A 15,081-nucleotide genomic window follows, 5' to 3' on the forward strand; every position below is an offset into this window, starting at 1 on the left:
ATAATGTAAATAGTTAATCTCAGAAAGCCAAATAGATAGATTGTTTTGTTTTGTGAATTTAAATATTAAAATATAATTTTAAAAGACATGACGTTCCTATTTCAGTATTTGTTTCCTGTAAGTGAAAAAGTTTAAGTATTTTGCTCTAATTGTGATTGGATTACACATCATAGTAAACGATTTTTCAACATTTGATTTCAAACAGATTTTAGGTGACCAGTCTGTACGTCTGCGGCTTTTCCCCCCCAGTTCTAAGCATCTTGTGCTGCAAATTCTATTTTTGACCTAGCCTAGTTTTGAAGTACACAGAGCCGTCAAACCTAATTTGCAGAGTTTTGCACAGAATTGTCCATTAGATGTTATCCAAATACACCCACAAAAACCCAGGGTTTCATTTGATTGATTTGTCCCACTGCAAAATGTGCACCTGCTGTGAAATGAAGTCGCAGAGAAAAAAAAGTGGAATAATTTAACTTTTTTATTTGTAAAGATAATCAGGGTTTTTCTGATTACATCTTAACTTCATAAATGTTAAATAACCTATCAGCATCTAGTTGTTGTAAATTATGAAAAAGAGTATTGCTGGGAATATTAACCAACTAAATCCTTGTTCTTTAGTGAACATGAAAATGTGTTATGGCAGGTTGTCATTGTGCTCGTGGTAACTTTGACACCGAATAACAAAACTGCCATTTGCACTTAGGGTAAATTGGTTCACTTGTGCTTTTATGGTTCCTTTTATTCTGACATAAATTTATGAACTCTGAAACTAACCAAGTCGTGTGGTTTCCCAGCTGACTTTAACAAATATGCCCATTTCGTTTCCTTCAGTCATCAGAGCACACAAGGTAGTGGTTTCAGACTGGCTGCAGATGCTAAAGGGTGTTCTGAAAGAAAGGGGATTTTTTACAAATTTCTGTGTTGTAAGAGTACATGTTGTAATTTTTCACATTAGAAAGTGATCCTTTGATCTTAGTAGTCAATGAATTTGATCAGAGTGTAGAAGGATTCCATGGGACATTGGAATTTTTCAGGATGCTTATGTGATTTTATTTACAATTTCATTTTCACTTCTTGAGAGTATTTTTTTTCCTGAGCGTATTTATTATTGGTATCAATCCTAATATAGTGCAACTTTTAGCAGAATTTTAAGATTTTGTGTTTCAGTTGTGAGGTGGTGTTTTTTTAACAATTTCTGATATGGACTGAGCACTGTCCAACGTTTTTGGATAGGTCACTTATTTTGAAATAGGTGTCCTTTGCTGCATACTGATGGCTGGATTCAGCTGTCCTTGTTTGTATTTAATCTTCCTTGGGAAATCAAGCATTCTGAATAGTTTCAATTTGAAAGGTTTTGGTGATTTTGCCTAGAATAAATGCACTGATCAGATGCACAAAACTCAATTATATCACTTGCATAAGGGAAAGGGTTTTTCTGGCTGAAATATCTGGTTTCAGGAACTGGAGAAGATGGGGACTCTAGGAGGTTAAAAAATGTTTCTGTTGGTGGGTTGTGTACCATTTCAAATTCTTTCAGATATTCTGTTATATCCTTTGCAAGCCCTCCAATACAGGGTGAAAATGCTACTAATGATATTAATAATACTTATTATTTATCTTTAACAATATAGATTTAATTAATGGCAAAATTTTACAATGCAAACTCAAGTGCACTCTTCTGGAGCATTTCATCTTCCTTATATCAGGCAAAAAATTATTTTCTTTGTTGCACAAACAATCTACTTCAAGATCACCTCTCAGAGGTTTACTCTGTAACATCCTGCTTGATTTAAAAAGTTGTATTTCTGTTAGTCCATTCTTAATGATTAGATCTTGTTTTTCTTGTACCTTTTACACTGAAGAAGGAAAATTTTACGGAGGAATTTTTGCATTTTTCGTTTCCTTCTCCCTTCACCTCTTCCAGTGACTACTAACAACATCTTTGTTCTTCCTGTAAGCTGAGCAGTTGAATAAGATTGAAGTCATGCCTCTACTTCAGGGCTATTTTTCAGCTTTTTAGTGTAATGGCATTTTCTTTGTCTAGCATCTAGTCAGGCAGCAGAATGTTATTTCTTTGGGATTTTTATATTATCTTTTTTTCTTATGAGAATTGTAAAAACATGGTATTTCAAAGATTTTTCTGATCTTCCAAAGTACATCAGTTGTTTATAGTACCACAACTAAACTTCAAATCTCTGATTTCTTGCAAACTTTTTTTTTAGTTAACGTGCATGTTCACATACACACTTAGCTAAAAATATCTGTCTAGCAGATGCACAACAGTGGAAAAATGCTCTTTTTAGCTTCAGGGTAATAGTATCAATGTAGATGCTTTATCAGAAAAGGACCAAAAATTGCAATTAGGAGAAAAAGCTGAGTTGTTTTCCAAAGTTATAAATGGAAAGATTCTCAAGGTCTGGACAAGTCTCAGAACTGCTCACAGGCATCTGGTCCTTGTTGCAGTCACAAAGACATCTCTGTGACTTCTAAAGTAGGTGTTGTGTTGAAAGAGAAATGTGCTTTTACTAATCAGATACATCTTGACTCATCTCAGAAAGGAACCTTGTCTAGTTTGTGCTTTGTCCTTTCTTAGGGCTGTTCCTTCCGTGACTGCAGAATGAAGGAAACAACACATGCTCTTCTTTGGTCGTTCTCTTGGTTTTATGAAATTGCTGCTGTCTGCACAGACCAGTCTATAGTGGACAAAAAATAAAAAGCCTACAACCCATTTCCTAATTGCAAAAAATACCGCCCAAGGAAACCAAAAATCAAACAAAACCACCAACCAATCAACCAAAACCCTTAGAGAAGCCATGTGGAAGAAGAAAAGACAACATCCAGGAACATCTGCCTGTTGTTCTAAAGGGATGGTGTATGGCTTAGCTTGTTCTTCTGAAGGAACAGAATTTTTCAGCTTCTCAAGAAAACTGGAAAATTTAGAACTGACAGCATGGGGATAGGAATAGATGGCGAAAATGTTTGAATTCAAATAGTAAAAATTGAGAGGTTTTTTCTAACAAAACCAGAACAGTTTATCTTTACACCATTTAAAATTATATGTTTTTTGGCTCACGCTACTGTATTGTACTCTACTGGTGAAGCAGGCTAAGAACGTACACTCAGTTACTGCTTTTAGGCTAAAAAGGCATAATTTGCTGAATGATTGTAATTCACTTGTTTGATCATATGACTATTCAAACACTACATAACAGCTTAGTACCTGTTACTCCTCCAAAATATATACAAGCTGCCTGGTTCCAAGTCATAAGGTCGGTCTTCCCAGAAGTGGCAATTGCAAAACAGGCATTGACTGAATTGAATTTTGATTCTTACCTAAGAACCATAATGTCTATCTTCCAGTTATAATCTGCAGACAGATCTGTTTCAGTTTCTATTTAAATGATTGTAGTTTTCAAAAGAGGCAGTAGGGAAAACCTCCAGAGGGGGCTTACATTTAAAATTGCATGTGATGAATGGCTCTTTGAAGTTGTCCTGCACTGTTGTTAGTGGTTCAGATAATCACTGGTTCCTCTCTGTTTCACAACAGGGATATTCATTGTCAATGTGCCTTTGGAATACAACATCCTACTAAATGCGAGCAGTCCCACTCTGCTGGTGAAGCCAGTAGGACGCGCACATTTTGCCTTTGTCGATGGCTTGGATCCCTACACCCTGTATGAGATAAGAATACAAGCATGCCAGAGTGGTAAGGCAATTTAAAACACTCATCTGTGTGACTGGAAGGGATTTTCCAGGTAGATTCAACTCTGCAAAACAGTTGAAATTCTGTTTTTACATTGGAGTCAAATGTTTACCTAGTAAAAAGAAAGCCTAGCACTGAACGAAGCATTAAATATTTCTCCAGGTATCATGTATGTATTTCTCCATATATCATGAATATATAAAATGGAGATGTAAAATATGTATTTCAGGTTACACATGCCACTTTATTAAAAGCTCTTCACAAGCAGCTTAAAGATCTTTGAAAACGGTTGTACAGAACTGAATCAGTTCTGTTAACTACTCAACAAAAGAAGTGATAATCATAAAGACAGGAGAGAAGAGCCCAAAAATGACAAAATGCCCTGACTTTGATTGAAATTTTCAAAATTCTATTGAAACAAGTGTTTCTAAAATGACCATTTTGAATAATTTGCTCCTCACTCTCACTGGTGAAAATCAGGAATAATTCATCGGTAGAGTTGTAGTAATTTAAATGAGTATTTAACAATGAAATGAGGTGAAATGAGGCACCATTTCCACCAGCAGCTTCTTTACTTGACATTCATTTGCTTTTAATGTATTTTTTTTGTTGAGGACAAAGCTCTTATCCCTACACAAACTTCTGTTTTTGTAGGTGGGTGTGGAGTGGGTGGTCAAACATATTCAAGAACTGCTGAAGCACCTCCCAGAGAACTGAGCCCACCTATTGTTAAAGCAATTGGACCTGCACTCATAGAAGTGAAATGGGCACCACCCAAGAAACCAAATGGCATCATTACTAACTACTTTATTTACAGGTAAATGCCCTTATTGCCTCAGAATCTAAGTCTTACTGAACGGTTCCTTTCATTATTCCTTGATATTTTGGGAGGTGAAAAAAGGTATAGAACTACATGAAAAAAATATACATTACCTTTCAAATGCTAAGGTAAGGAGCTGATCTGTGGATGGCCATGTTGGGAGCTCAAACAAGAACCATCTTCCTGAACTACAAATGACAAATAAAAGCACGTGAAAATAGATGTTTTAAAAATTCAAGGGAACAAAAGATTTTATAAAAAGTTCGTAGGATAGATACTTTTACTGTGTTTACCCAGACCATTAGGTACAAACTTCACTCTTCTATGATAGACAGTTGAGAATTTTGTAATTGAAACAGGAGTAACTCACAAATTCTGAGACTTTTAAAAGCAGGAAAAGGCATCTAGGTTCCTAAACCAGATCAATTTTCCAAGATAATTTATGTTCCTAAATAATCTGGACAGTGATTACAGTGCATCTGTTTATGTTCCTTGGTGTTTGTATTCATCTGCCCTGTGTAGGTTGTTGACTGATGCATTCTCACTTCCCATAAGGAGTTTCCTAAGCCCTGAGTGAGGAGTTTCCTAAGCCCTGAGTGAGGAGTTTTCTGTACAGATAGCTGTGTTTAGGGCAGTATTAAACTAGCAGAGCACTGATGTCTGCTGTGCCTGTTGACCCTTTGTTAAAAGCTTGCTGAAACGACCTTCTTAAATAGCTTCAGAAGTCAGAGAATGTTAAGACTCAAGCCATATACTGGAGAGGGATTTAAACTCTGAAGCTCCTGGGTTTTCCAGCTCTGTGTGGCAAACACATGCTGGCCTGATCCTAGCCTCCCACAAAGAGTTTGGGACTTTTTATTATATTAAAGGTGTGACTGAGAAGATGGGTAATCAAATTACCTTTTGGAATCCTCAGTGATAATTAATATAAATTCACTTTTGCCTTAAACATGTTAGTAATCTCTAAAAATTCCTGCTGTCTTGCAATACCCTTTTGTTTGCCTTTTTTTAATTGTCTGATCAAAAACCCAAGTCCCTCCCCTGCATAAAGAGGAATAAAGTGTATGTTATAGCCCAAGACATGTCTTCACTCTGTTGGTTTTGTAAATAAAGCTGATGATTACCGCTGCTATTCCATGGCAACCATAGAAAGGGAAAACAGGAAATATAATGCAGAAAGCCTGCTTCAGTGAAAAATACTGTAAATTGAATTTGACAGCATTTGATGGCATTTGATTATTCTAGTCACAGCCAAACAATGATATAAAGAGTAATATGAAACAGAATGTGTTACTGCCTAGCAGACTCAAAAGCAATAAACCTTCCTCCAATGTGACACAATCACTTCACAATCATAATTGTAGCCTGTTTGATACCTCTGAGTACAGCAGAAGGGCACTGACTGACATAGATACATTTTGTTTTTTATTTAAAGTGAAATGAAAATGGCGCACTGGGGCTCCAGATACAATCGGTATATTCACCTACATAGGCATGAATCACTTGGCAGTTATTTCAGCTGAAGTTTAAATGTGCTTAGACAACAACAATATCAAATCTTTCTCAGATAGCTGCAAAAAAATCAGAAATGGGATGTAAGCACATAGTTCTTTTTCATTTTCTAGCCACACATGGCCTTACATTGTTATAGCAGCAAGACTGCAGTATTTCTATGAGAGGTTATGGAATGAAATTTCTTTTTCAGTATGTGCCTCTTCCTTACTGCATCACCACCAAAATAAATTCATTTAATTCAAAACCTGGAATGCTTGGGGACCTAGTGTGTGTGCAGATCTCTGCATTAAAGTGGCAGGACACATGCTTTCCTCTAGCATCATAAAAGTACTCCCAAGTTTGCAGCCATTTTGCTAGAAACCAAAAAATTAAAATGTTATTTTATGATAGAAGAGATGGTGATATTTTATTTTTGATTACTAAAGCAGACTTAAACACAGACCTGAGGCTTTTAAAATTTTCTAGGAAGGACCACAACTTAGAAGAGTTTGTGAATGAGAAAAGATCTGGTTCATGAGATAGTCACCTAATCTAGTTCTGTTCCCATTCATCATGACATAACATTGCTGTGCCAACCACAGAAGTTGCTACTCTGAAAAAAAAAAATTATGAAAATAGAGTATTTTTTTTTCCTATATTTTAGTAAGTTAGAGGTCACATGAGCTAATGGAGCTGCTCTCTATTGATTACCAGCAGGCTCAGTATAGGAGGCACATGAGCTGGCCCTTAAAGACATATTGCCTGTAAAATCAGAAGTATTTTGGTTCTTAACTTCCTTAAAGGAGTGTCTGAATTTCTGTCAAACTGTCTATGCCCAATAAGATTCTGTTATTTAGTATATATTTGTGAAATTGAAATGTAACTCTCATGAGCTGACCTGTCCTGTTGGTGAAAATGTAGCAGAAAAATCAAGAGGAAATTTGAGACAGAAGACATGTCTCAGTGGCTGTCATGACTTGCAGTGTAGAGGCTTCTAGACTGACTCTTTATGATTAATTCATTGCTTAACTGTACACTCTTAACCATGAGTTGTACCCAAGACAGTTTCCAAGGAACATATGTTACTGGATGGTTTAATGTAGGAATCCCTATGGATGGTTATGTCATTGAATACAAGACCTCCTGAAGGCTTTTATTTATACCTGTAGTTGATGTAATAGCCAACCTAAACTAGTGTATTACATGCAATAACCTCAAATTCCTTTTGCTATTTTTTTTTTTTCACATCAGAACTCATGTTTAGAAAAAATACTCCAAGTCATAAAAGCTACATTAGTGTAGATTTGTTGAGTACAAATGTAAGTGAGGTTTCTTTGTTTAATTAGATGTGAAACTGCAGAGGGGGAGCATTGCTAATGTTGCATTGTTCCCCCACATTTAACAGCATGATTCCCCAATCATTTGAATTTTACCCCAAGACTTCTCAGTGTTCCTAAAAATAACTCACTACCACTGTGGTAAGGAAAGCAGCAGGCGCTGCTAGAACATGTAATTTAGTTGTATGGTGAAAGGTAAACGTGAGGAGTAATTCTGGTTTGACCCACGAGACCTCGGGGATTCGCCGTCTCTGCACACGCGGGGAAGGCGAGGGGCGAACGCTGGCAGTCTGCGCTGCTGCGGCGCAGCTCTGGAGTTATCTGTCACAAAGAAGATTATATTCTCCTCCTTATGTCATCCACCTCAGATTGGCACTGGGGCAGGGAGAATTTGCCCTTATAAAAATAACTATCTGAACATCTTCAAAATGAATGTAAGCAGCAAATCAGACTATGCAGATTAAGAGACAGCTTCCAGCTCTTGGAAATGTTATTCTCCCTTGCAGCTCGTTGTACATAAGAAATACTTCCAGTTAAATGAGCAGCTGAATCTTAAATCTTAAGACGATTGAAATGATTACAGATTGTTGAACCACTTCTGTTCAAAGTTTATTCATACATGAAGATATTCTGGTTTTTAGCACTACAGATGGAACCATTTACCTAACCATAAGTTTCATTCATTAAATATTCAGCAGTAATAAGATCTAAATACTTAACCAGGCTACAGTGTACAGCTTTGCCTGTGAATCAGCTTACAGTTGGTGGCATATTTGATCATTCAGTGTGAAAAAAACTGTTTATCACAGTTTAGAATATTTATAAAACATAAATTTATGTATTTGTGTAAGTCCCACACTGTTTGGTCAGCAAGACACATTAAATGTGACTTCATTGCATTAAAATGTACTCTCTTTTCCCTTATTTACAGCAATTTTTTTGGACGTGTTTTTGAGTACACAGAGGAAAGGCTGTATTTTTAGGCTCAGGAGAAAGGCATAGTAGTGATTCACCTTTCAAAATTATATGGCTTGCATTACGTCAGTGAGCAGCATCCAAGGGAGAGTTCTGCAGGAAGCTTAACTTGCCTTTATAATAGAGCATGGGGAATTGTATTAAAAATTGCTGCTGGAATTTTGGAGACAATGGGAAATTTTGGACCCTGACTCTTACAGAGAGACTGAGGATTTCTAGGGAATTTTTCCTACTTCTTCTGCCTGCCAGTCTCTTTGCCCAGTTCTGCCAAGCAACCCTCAGTATCAACACATCTTACAATTTACCTATTTCACTATGAGAGAGATATTGCACCTCAAAACTCTTCTATTTATAAAAGAGTCACACTTTAACCCTTGTAGACTGAACAGTGTCCATATAATCTGCTTATCTCAGAATTTAGCAAAAATTATTCAGCTTCATATAAGAAAATAATGTCTTCGTTCCTGCCTTATATATGCATATACACAAAGGATGAGTAAACAGCTGTGTACACACTTGCATTCATTATGGTCTTCATATTTGCATGTTAATACCTGGGAATATATTATTACAAGCAGCTAAGATTATCAGTTTTAAAAAATCAATGCTTTTTTATTTTTAAATTAATTCCTGGTTTGATCTAACAAAATGAAAACCAACAACATTCTTTGAAACACAGATTTTCTCCTGCCAAAGAAATGTTCTACAGCTTCTATGTGTGCGTGTAGTGATGATGACACCCAGTAGCCAGAAAAACCAATTTTACTTCTGCAAATTTGCCCTACTTGCAATAAAACTGGCAGATAATGTGATTTGGATTTTTGTTGTTGGCATCGAGGGTGAAAGTGCTTTTATGTTCTGCAGAGACCAAGGTTCTTGTGAAGAGTAGGGGAAATACTTAAATTCATGTGCAGTACAGCCCAACCATCACTGGGATTTATCACAGTGTTTAAATGTAACCAACTTAATTTCACACAAACATTTTTATGCCAAGTGAAAGAATTGATTTGATAACTCTGTTTTGAAGATGAGCACTCAGCTTATTAAAACTGTTGTAAATTATATAGAAAAAGGGGCCATATTACAGAGGGGCTGTAGTCTCTGGTAATCAGAGTATCAGCAGGTCCAACACAAGCATATCTGGAGTAGTAATGCTATATATACATATATATGTGTACAAATGTGTGTGTCTGTGTATACATATTGTGTGTGTGTGTATATATATATGTATATGTACTAAAAGGAAAACCCATTGTGCCAAAAATGTATGCAGGAATTTTCTTCATATCTCTAGGTTTGCATTTTTAAACAAAAACAGTGTTGGAAAAAATACGTAGTTTATTACAGAAAACACTATGTGTGATATTTTAATGAGGTTTGGTGGTGGAGCTGCAAATTCAGCTAAGTTTATGCACAAGGGATTACTTATTCCATTTGCAAGAAAAAATGGGATATTTAGTGTGAGCAAACCAGAATTTGAAAGTGCACAGCTTTAGTTTTGAGGGCACGATAGTATATTTATCCCTTGTTCACTAGGTAACATTTTTCTCCAGTAAATTGGTCATAAGTTTTCCATAAATGAGGCATCCTGAGGTGCATACCTCCATAAATAGATTGATTTTCAGAAGTGCTGAAAACTTGCACCCATTTTGCAATTCAAGTCATTGCTTAGCAACTACAGATAAATTTAAAATTTCACATTCTAAGTTCTGAAAGTCTCATTTGTGGTGTGTTCTATCCTAGAAGGACAACATGCTGCTGTGTTGCTATTCTGTTACCCTGGGCTTGTTTGCCATGTTTTATAGTATAATTCTAGATAAAGGAGAATAACTGATTGCCTAAAAAATCTCTCTTCACTACTCAGCACCTAACACAAGTTCAGGAAAATGCTTTCAAGGTGCAAAGATAGGTAGGCAGTTCCTTGTGTGTGTGTGTAACATACAGAAATAAGTTCAGTATTTTTCTGAGATACAAGCTGAACTTGGAACTTCAGGATCTACTATTATGGGTCTGCTAAATCTATTTCCAAATTTAAGCACACTGCTTTTGATTTAATTCCAGACGTCCTGTGGGCAGTCAAGAAGAGCTGCTTTTGTTCATCTGGACTGAAGGAGCTTTGGAATTCATTGATGCATCCGATGCTCTCCAGCCTTTTACTCTCTATGAGTATCGTGCCAGAGCTCAGAATTCTGTGGGGTCCGTGGACAGCCTGTGGGCTTCAACCCAGACTCTGGAGGCTTCCCCATGGGGCATGGCAGCCCCTTGGGCACAAGCCACGAGTGCGTACTCGGTGCGGTTGAACTGGACGCAGCCAGTCTCGCCCAACGGTGTCATATCTCTGTACAGAGTGGTCTATCAAGAAAAACGCAGCGACCCGACATTTAGCACCCCAGCTGTCACAGCACTCACCGTAATGGTAAGAACTGGGCCACAAATCCAGTTTTAAAATGTGTTTACTCTGCTTTGATCTTGGTTGTATTTTAAAATCTCCTTTAACCCTGATGTGAAGAGTGGGGTTTACAGTTGCCAGTTGTTCTGTTGGTTTAAATTTTGTGTTTGGCCCAACGTAGACTAAAACATTTCACGTTAATATTGGGTTTCTGGTAGGGGCAAGTAGATTACTCGAAAGCATGGATGTGTCATGTCTGGAGGAATTAAGCACACGCGTTTGTCAGCCTTGCTCTGAAAATACTGTTCCAAGCCTTCTGTCTGCTGACAAAATTAGTTTCACAGGACCTGTACAAAGAACAGCAATATCACTCCTCCTTGTATAGAGCTCTGGTTTTTATTTCAGTTGGAATCATAAAGTGAATGAATTAATTAGTAATTACGTAGTTCATATATGCAACCCATTTGCATGTTCCCCTCATAATTCATCAGTAATAAAAGCAGTTCTACTTTTATTTCCATTTCACATGCTTATATTAGAATTTTCCTTTGCACTGCTGATCTGTCTTTCCCTTCTCTTTCTTCCCTGTTTCTATTCAGTATGTGAAGGCATAGATTTGGGAAAGGGCATTTTTTTGTGACCTGGCTAACAACATTGTGTAAACCAGTGACAGAAGTGGTTGTGTTTTGTGCATTTACCACTGCTCCTTCCCCCTGTATATTACATTCTAGTCTTTGTACAGTAAGACAGCTTATAGATAGTTGGACTGAACTGTTGTATATTAGGACAGCTGCTGTACTTGGTTGTCTTCTGAAATAAGTTTTAAAAGTTTAAGGAGGTTGTAATAAAGTTTGGCTTCCTCAGCAGTGCCACCTCAAGTTCATGAACCTAGAATTTTCCGTAAATTATCTTCACAGTCCATGTTTGTATCAAATAACACTGGAAATCCCCTAAATTCTTAATCATCCCAATTATAAAGTATCTGCTTGACGATTCAAGTAGGATTCTAAAAAGCTTTCCCTGGAATACCCAGTAGTAACCTTTAAGTAACTTCCTCTGACAAATCTCAACATGACACAGTGGAAGAAGTTTCCAGCTTCGTAATCTTACACACCCTTGATCATAGGGTTACAAAGCAGTTTCGTGTCTAGCTTCCTAAATGGATTAAGTTTGTAGTACATCTTTTTCTGAAAAGGAAAACAGGTCCTGAAGTGAATTATAGGAATAATGTATACTTTTGCCTGTGGAAGCATTGCACAGCACGCCGGGCTTTAAAAAGTAGATTGGGATTCTAAAGTTCAGTGGCATTTTGGTACTTAGCTCTCTTAACTTGTTTTAAGAAAAATAACCACCATCATAATTGTGAGGACGCACCTAAGATTTTAAAACCAGTGAGAAGCCAGGGCTCCTTCTACTACTCTGCTTCAGCAGCGTGCAATGTGTTGCTGAGCATCAGAATTGACCTGGTTGGTCATGCATTGCAATGTCTTCTAAGCATGCCAACAACAACAGAAAATGTCCAAGATGGTTGTACTGTGGGCAATAAAACCTACAAAAATGGTCTTTTAAATAATGTTGCTATGGCATGTTTCTTTAACAGCATCAGTTAAAAGCCTTTTAGATTAACAAGCTATTATTTACTGAATTCATATTTTCCTGGCTCCAAAATCCTTTATTTTCCCCAAACATTATCCTGAATCAAAATGACATTCTGGCAGCATATGTATAGCTGTTCTACTAGCACTGCAGCAAAGCTAGCTTGCATGGGTTTTCTACTGTCCTTTGTCTTGAACATGGATCAATTATTATTTTTGCTACCCATTTTTATTTAAAATACTATACTACCCTTTGGGGACAACTCTTTCTGCACATCTCTTCCATCTCCTCCATCAGCTGCACTCACTTTAAGCTGTTGCAGCTGTATTAACTGAGTAGAATTGCTGCTGATTTATACCAAGGACCTGAGATCTGAATCCCATGTCTTCTGAATATAGCAGAACAGCTAAAGCTTTGAATCAAAGTTATTGACATACAGTGCATGGAGGCCTGTTATCAAAGATACCTGCAGGAGGTTAGGTCAATTATCCCAGCAGGCAAAAACCTGGACAGCAACTTCCAAAGTTATAAATGCTTAAAAATAAAATTTTATCATGGAATTGCTGATATACCCTTAACTTTAGCTTTGTGAATGAGATACTTTAATTAAAATGTAATTCTATTGAAGGAACTAGAATTCCAATGATTAAACTTCTGCCCCTTTAAAATATAGCCTTCATGGGTACTAGGCTAAATCATTTAATCTCCTAAAGCATCTCTATTGGAGCTCCCTCGTGGGATATGCCATTAGTCATTCTCTCTCACAGGCTTCCATGTTACAAGTAAGACTTAAAGTATTAAGAAAGCAATGAGTTTGGTCCTTTATTTAATCTGTTACACTCCATTCTTATCCCGTTAGATTATTCCAGAAAAAAAAGCAGTGCTAGAATCATGGTGGCTGATCCCACCCTGGCCCTGGGACATAAAGCTTGACCAAAACTTAGAGGAGAAATACAATCCTTGTGACACTGTAGGTTACAAATTAAGTTTTTCCTAATGTCCCTGCAGACTGTTCTAATATGACAGCTTCGTTTCCATCCATTTCAGAGCCAAATGCAAAGCATCTTCTGGGTTTTCAAACAATTTGACAGACTTATCCACTATACCTTCCCCAAATCCAGCTATTTAATCTCCGTTAATATGTATTTGAGTTAATATGTCAAAGGTATGGCTGTCTAGTACCTTAAGGTTGTCACTGACGCCTTGAAATTTTACACTGCCTGTGGAGATAAAAACAAGAACTCAATTCTCAGAGCAAAAGCTGCTACCCCTGAAATGAAAGGAGGGTGTCCTGCGCCGTTAGAAGCAAGTGACATACACAGGAGCCATTTTGATGCTTCATAGTTAAAAAGCAGTGTCACCCATTTCCTCAGCTTGTTTGGCCAGGAGTGCAGTGACAGATGTTAGGTGACAGTGAGTTAAACTGACACTCTGGTTTATTTGCAGAGCAAAGTCAAGTCAAGACTGGTTAGAGCAGCAGAAGTGTCTCCCACAATGTCTTTGCACTTCATTTTAACCCTCTAAAGCAGGAATCATATTTAGTGTCTTGACTGCATTAACATGAGACAGACATGTTTATAGGGGAAGGGATTGGTAGTAGGTTTTCATTCACAGAAATCTGCATAAAGTGACTGGATTGTCAAAGCAAGCTTCTCATTCCTGTGAACTTAGAACTTAAGCTTGTGAACACAAACCCCAGAGCTGATTTAATTATAAAGCCAATGAGTGCCTGCCAAATGTCATCAAAGCACCACAGCTCTTTAACTGCTGTATTCCTAATGTGGCTGTCAGGTAGAGCTGTGGCTAGGTTTGGACATTTCTTGGTAGATGTTTTGTGGGTGTATAAAGCTGGTTTTCCCATGACAATTATATCAAGTGTTTGGTTGTTTATTGTGAACAGGAGAATTCAAAGCCAGGAAAATGAGTAAAAAAATAGAAAATATGTAGCTGTTAGAATTAGCCCAGAGAAAGAAAAGCATCCAGAGATGAGGGTTAAAAAGAAAAACTCTGCCTGCTATGGGCAGTGCTCCCCAGTTATTATTATGTAGAATCAAGGTCTCAGTGTGTTAAATTCACCTCAGCCAAGTGTAGATAAAAGTGCAATGTGCTTGTTAGAGGATGCAAGAGATAGGCGTAAGCATTCTAGGCCTTTTTCCTGGGAAATCCTGCACTTGTGCACAGGTCTTCTCACAATGTGTTTTGCAATGTGAGGCTCTCAGACCAAACTTGTCCTTAAAGACTTTTTTTGGATTAACCATGCCAGCTTGGGGTGAAAAAATTAACGCATCTCTTAGCTGCTATCACTGCCTCAGCAAAGCCTCTGGTTTGGATGCAGCTGTGCTAACAGCTGAGAACACATGTTGGCTTCCCTTACATTATTTGGGGAGGTGGTATATAACTGCACTGGCCAAGCTTCTCTTGGCAGGTGCTGTGACAGGGAAATCTGTAGACATTGCAGAATAGCAGTAATAAAGACTTTGGTAGGAGGATGAGGCTTTGGCTAATGTGATTGTGTTGTTATAAGCAGACAGTAATTTAAGCATCAAATAAACTGAGTCAGAATATTAAGTATAGTTGAGTTGTTGAAAAACTCCACATCAAAAGTAATATATCAGAAGTAATCTTGAGTGGCCAGTACTGTCATACATGCATGCCTCCTATGCAGGATTTTACAGATATCTGGAATCATGCATCCAGAGTTAGTCTCTTTCTATTCAGTGCATTTAAAAATACTTACTGCATTCATGTGTGACCCTTCACTTCTATT

At 37.3% G+C, this 15,081-nt stretch overlaps 1 protein-coding gene across 1 annotated transcript in view; it reads left to right on the forward strand.

The window, feature by feature from the left end:
* Positions 1 to 15,081, forward strand: part of USH2A (usherin) — a gene marked incomplete at its 5' end in the record, with an annotated part of 385,998 nt that overhangs the window by 308,733 nt on the left and 62,184 nt on the right. The window contains 3 exons of the mRNA XM_082300920.1: positions 3,548 to 3,706; positions 4,358 to 4,520; positions 10,391 to 10,745. Of these exons, the coding sequence (XP_082157046.1) occupies positions 3,548 to 3,706; positions 4,358 to 4,520; positions 10,391 to 10,745 (677 nt within the window). The remainder of the gene's footprint in view (positions 1 to 3,547; positions 3,707 to 4,357; positions 4,521 to 10,390; positions 10,746 to 15,081) is intronic.

Source organism: Coloeus monedula (genome assembly GCF_965178545.1).
Source record: "Coloeus monedula genome assembly, chromosome: 2".
NCBI classification, from domain to species: Eukaryota; Metazoa; Chordata; class Aves; order Passeriformes; family Corvidae; genus Coloeus; species Coloeus monedula.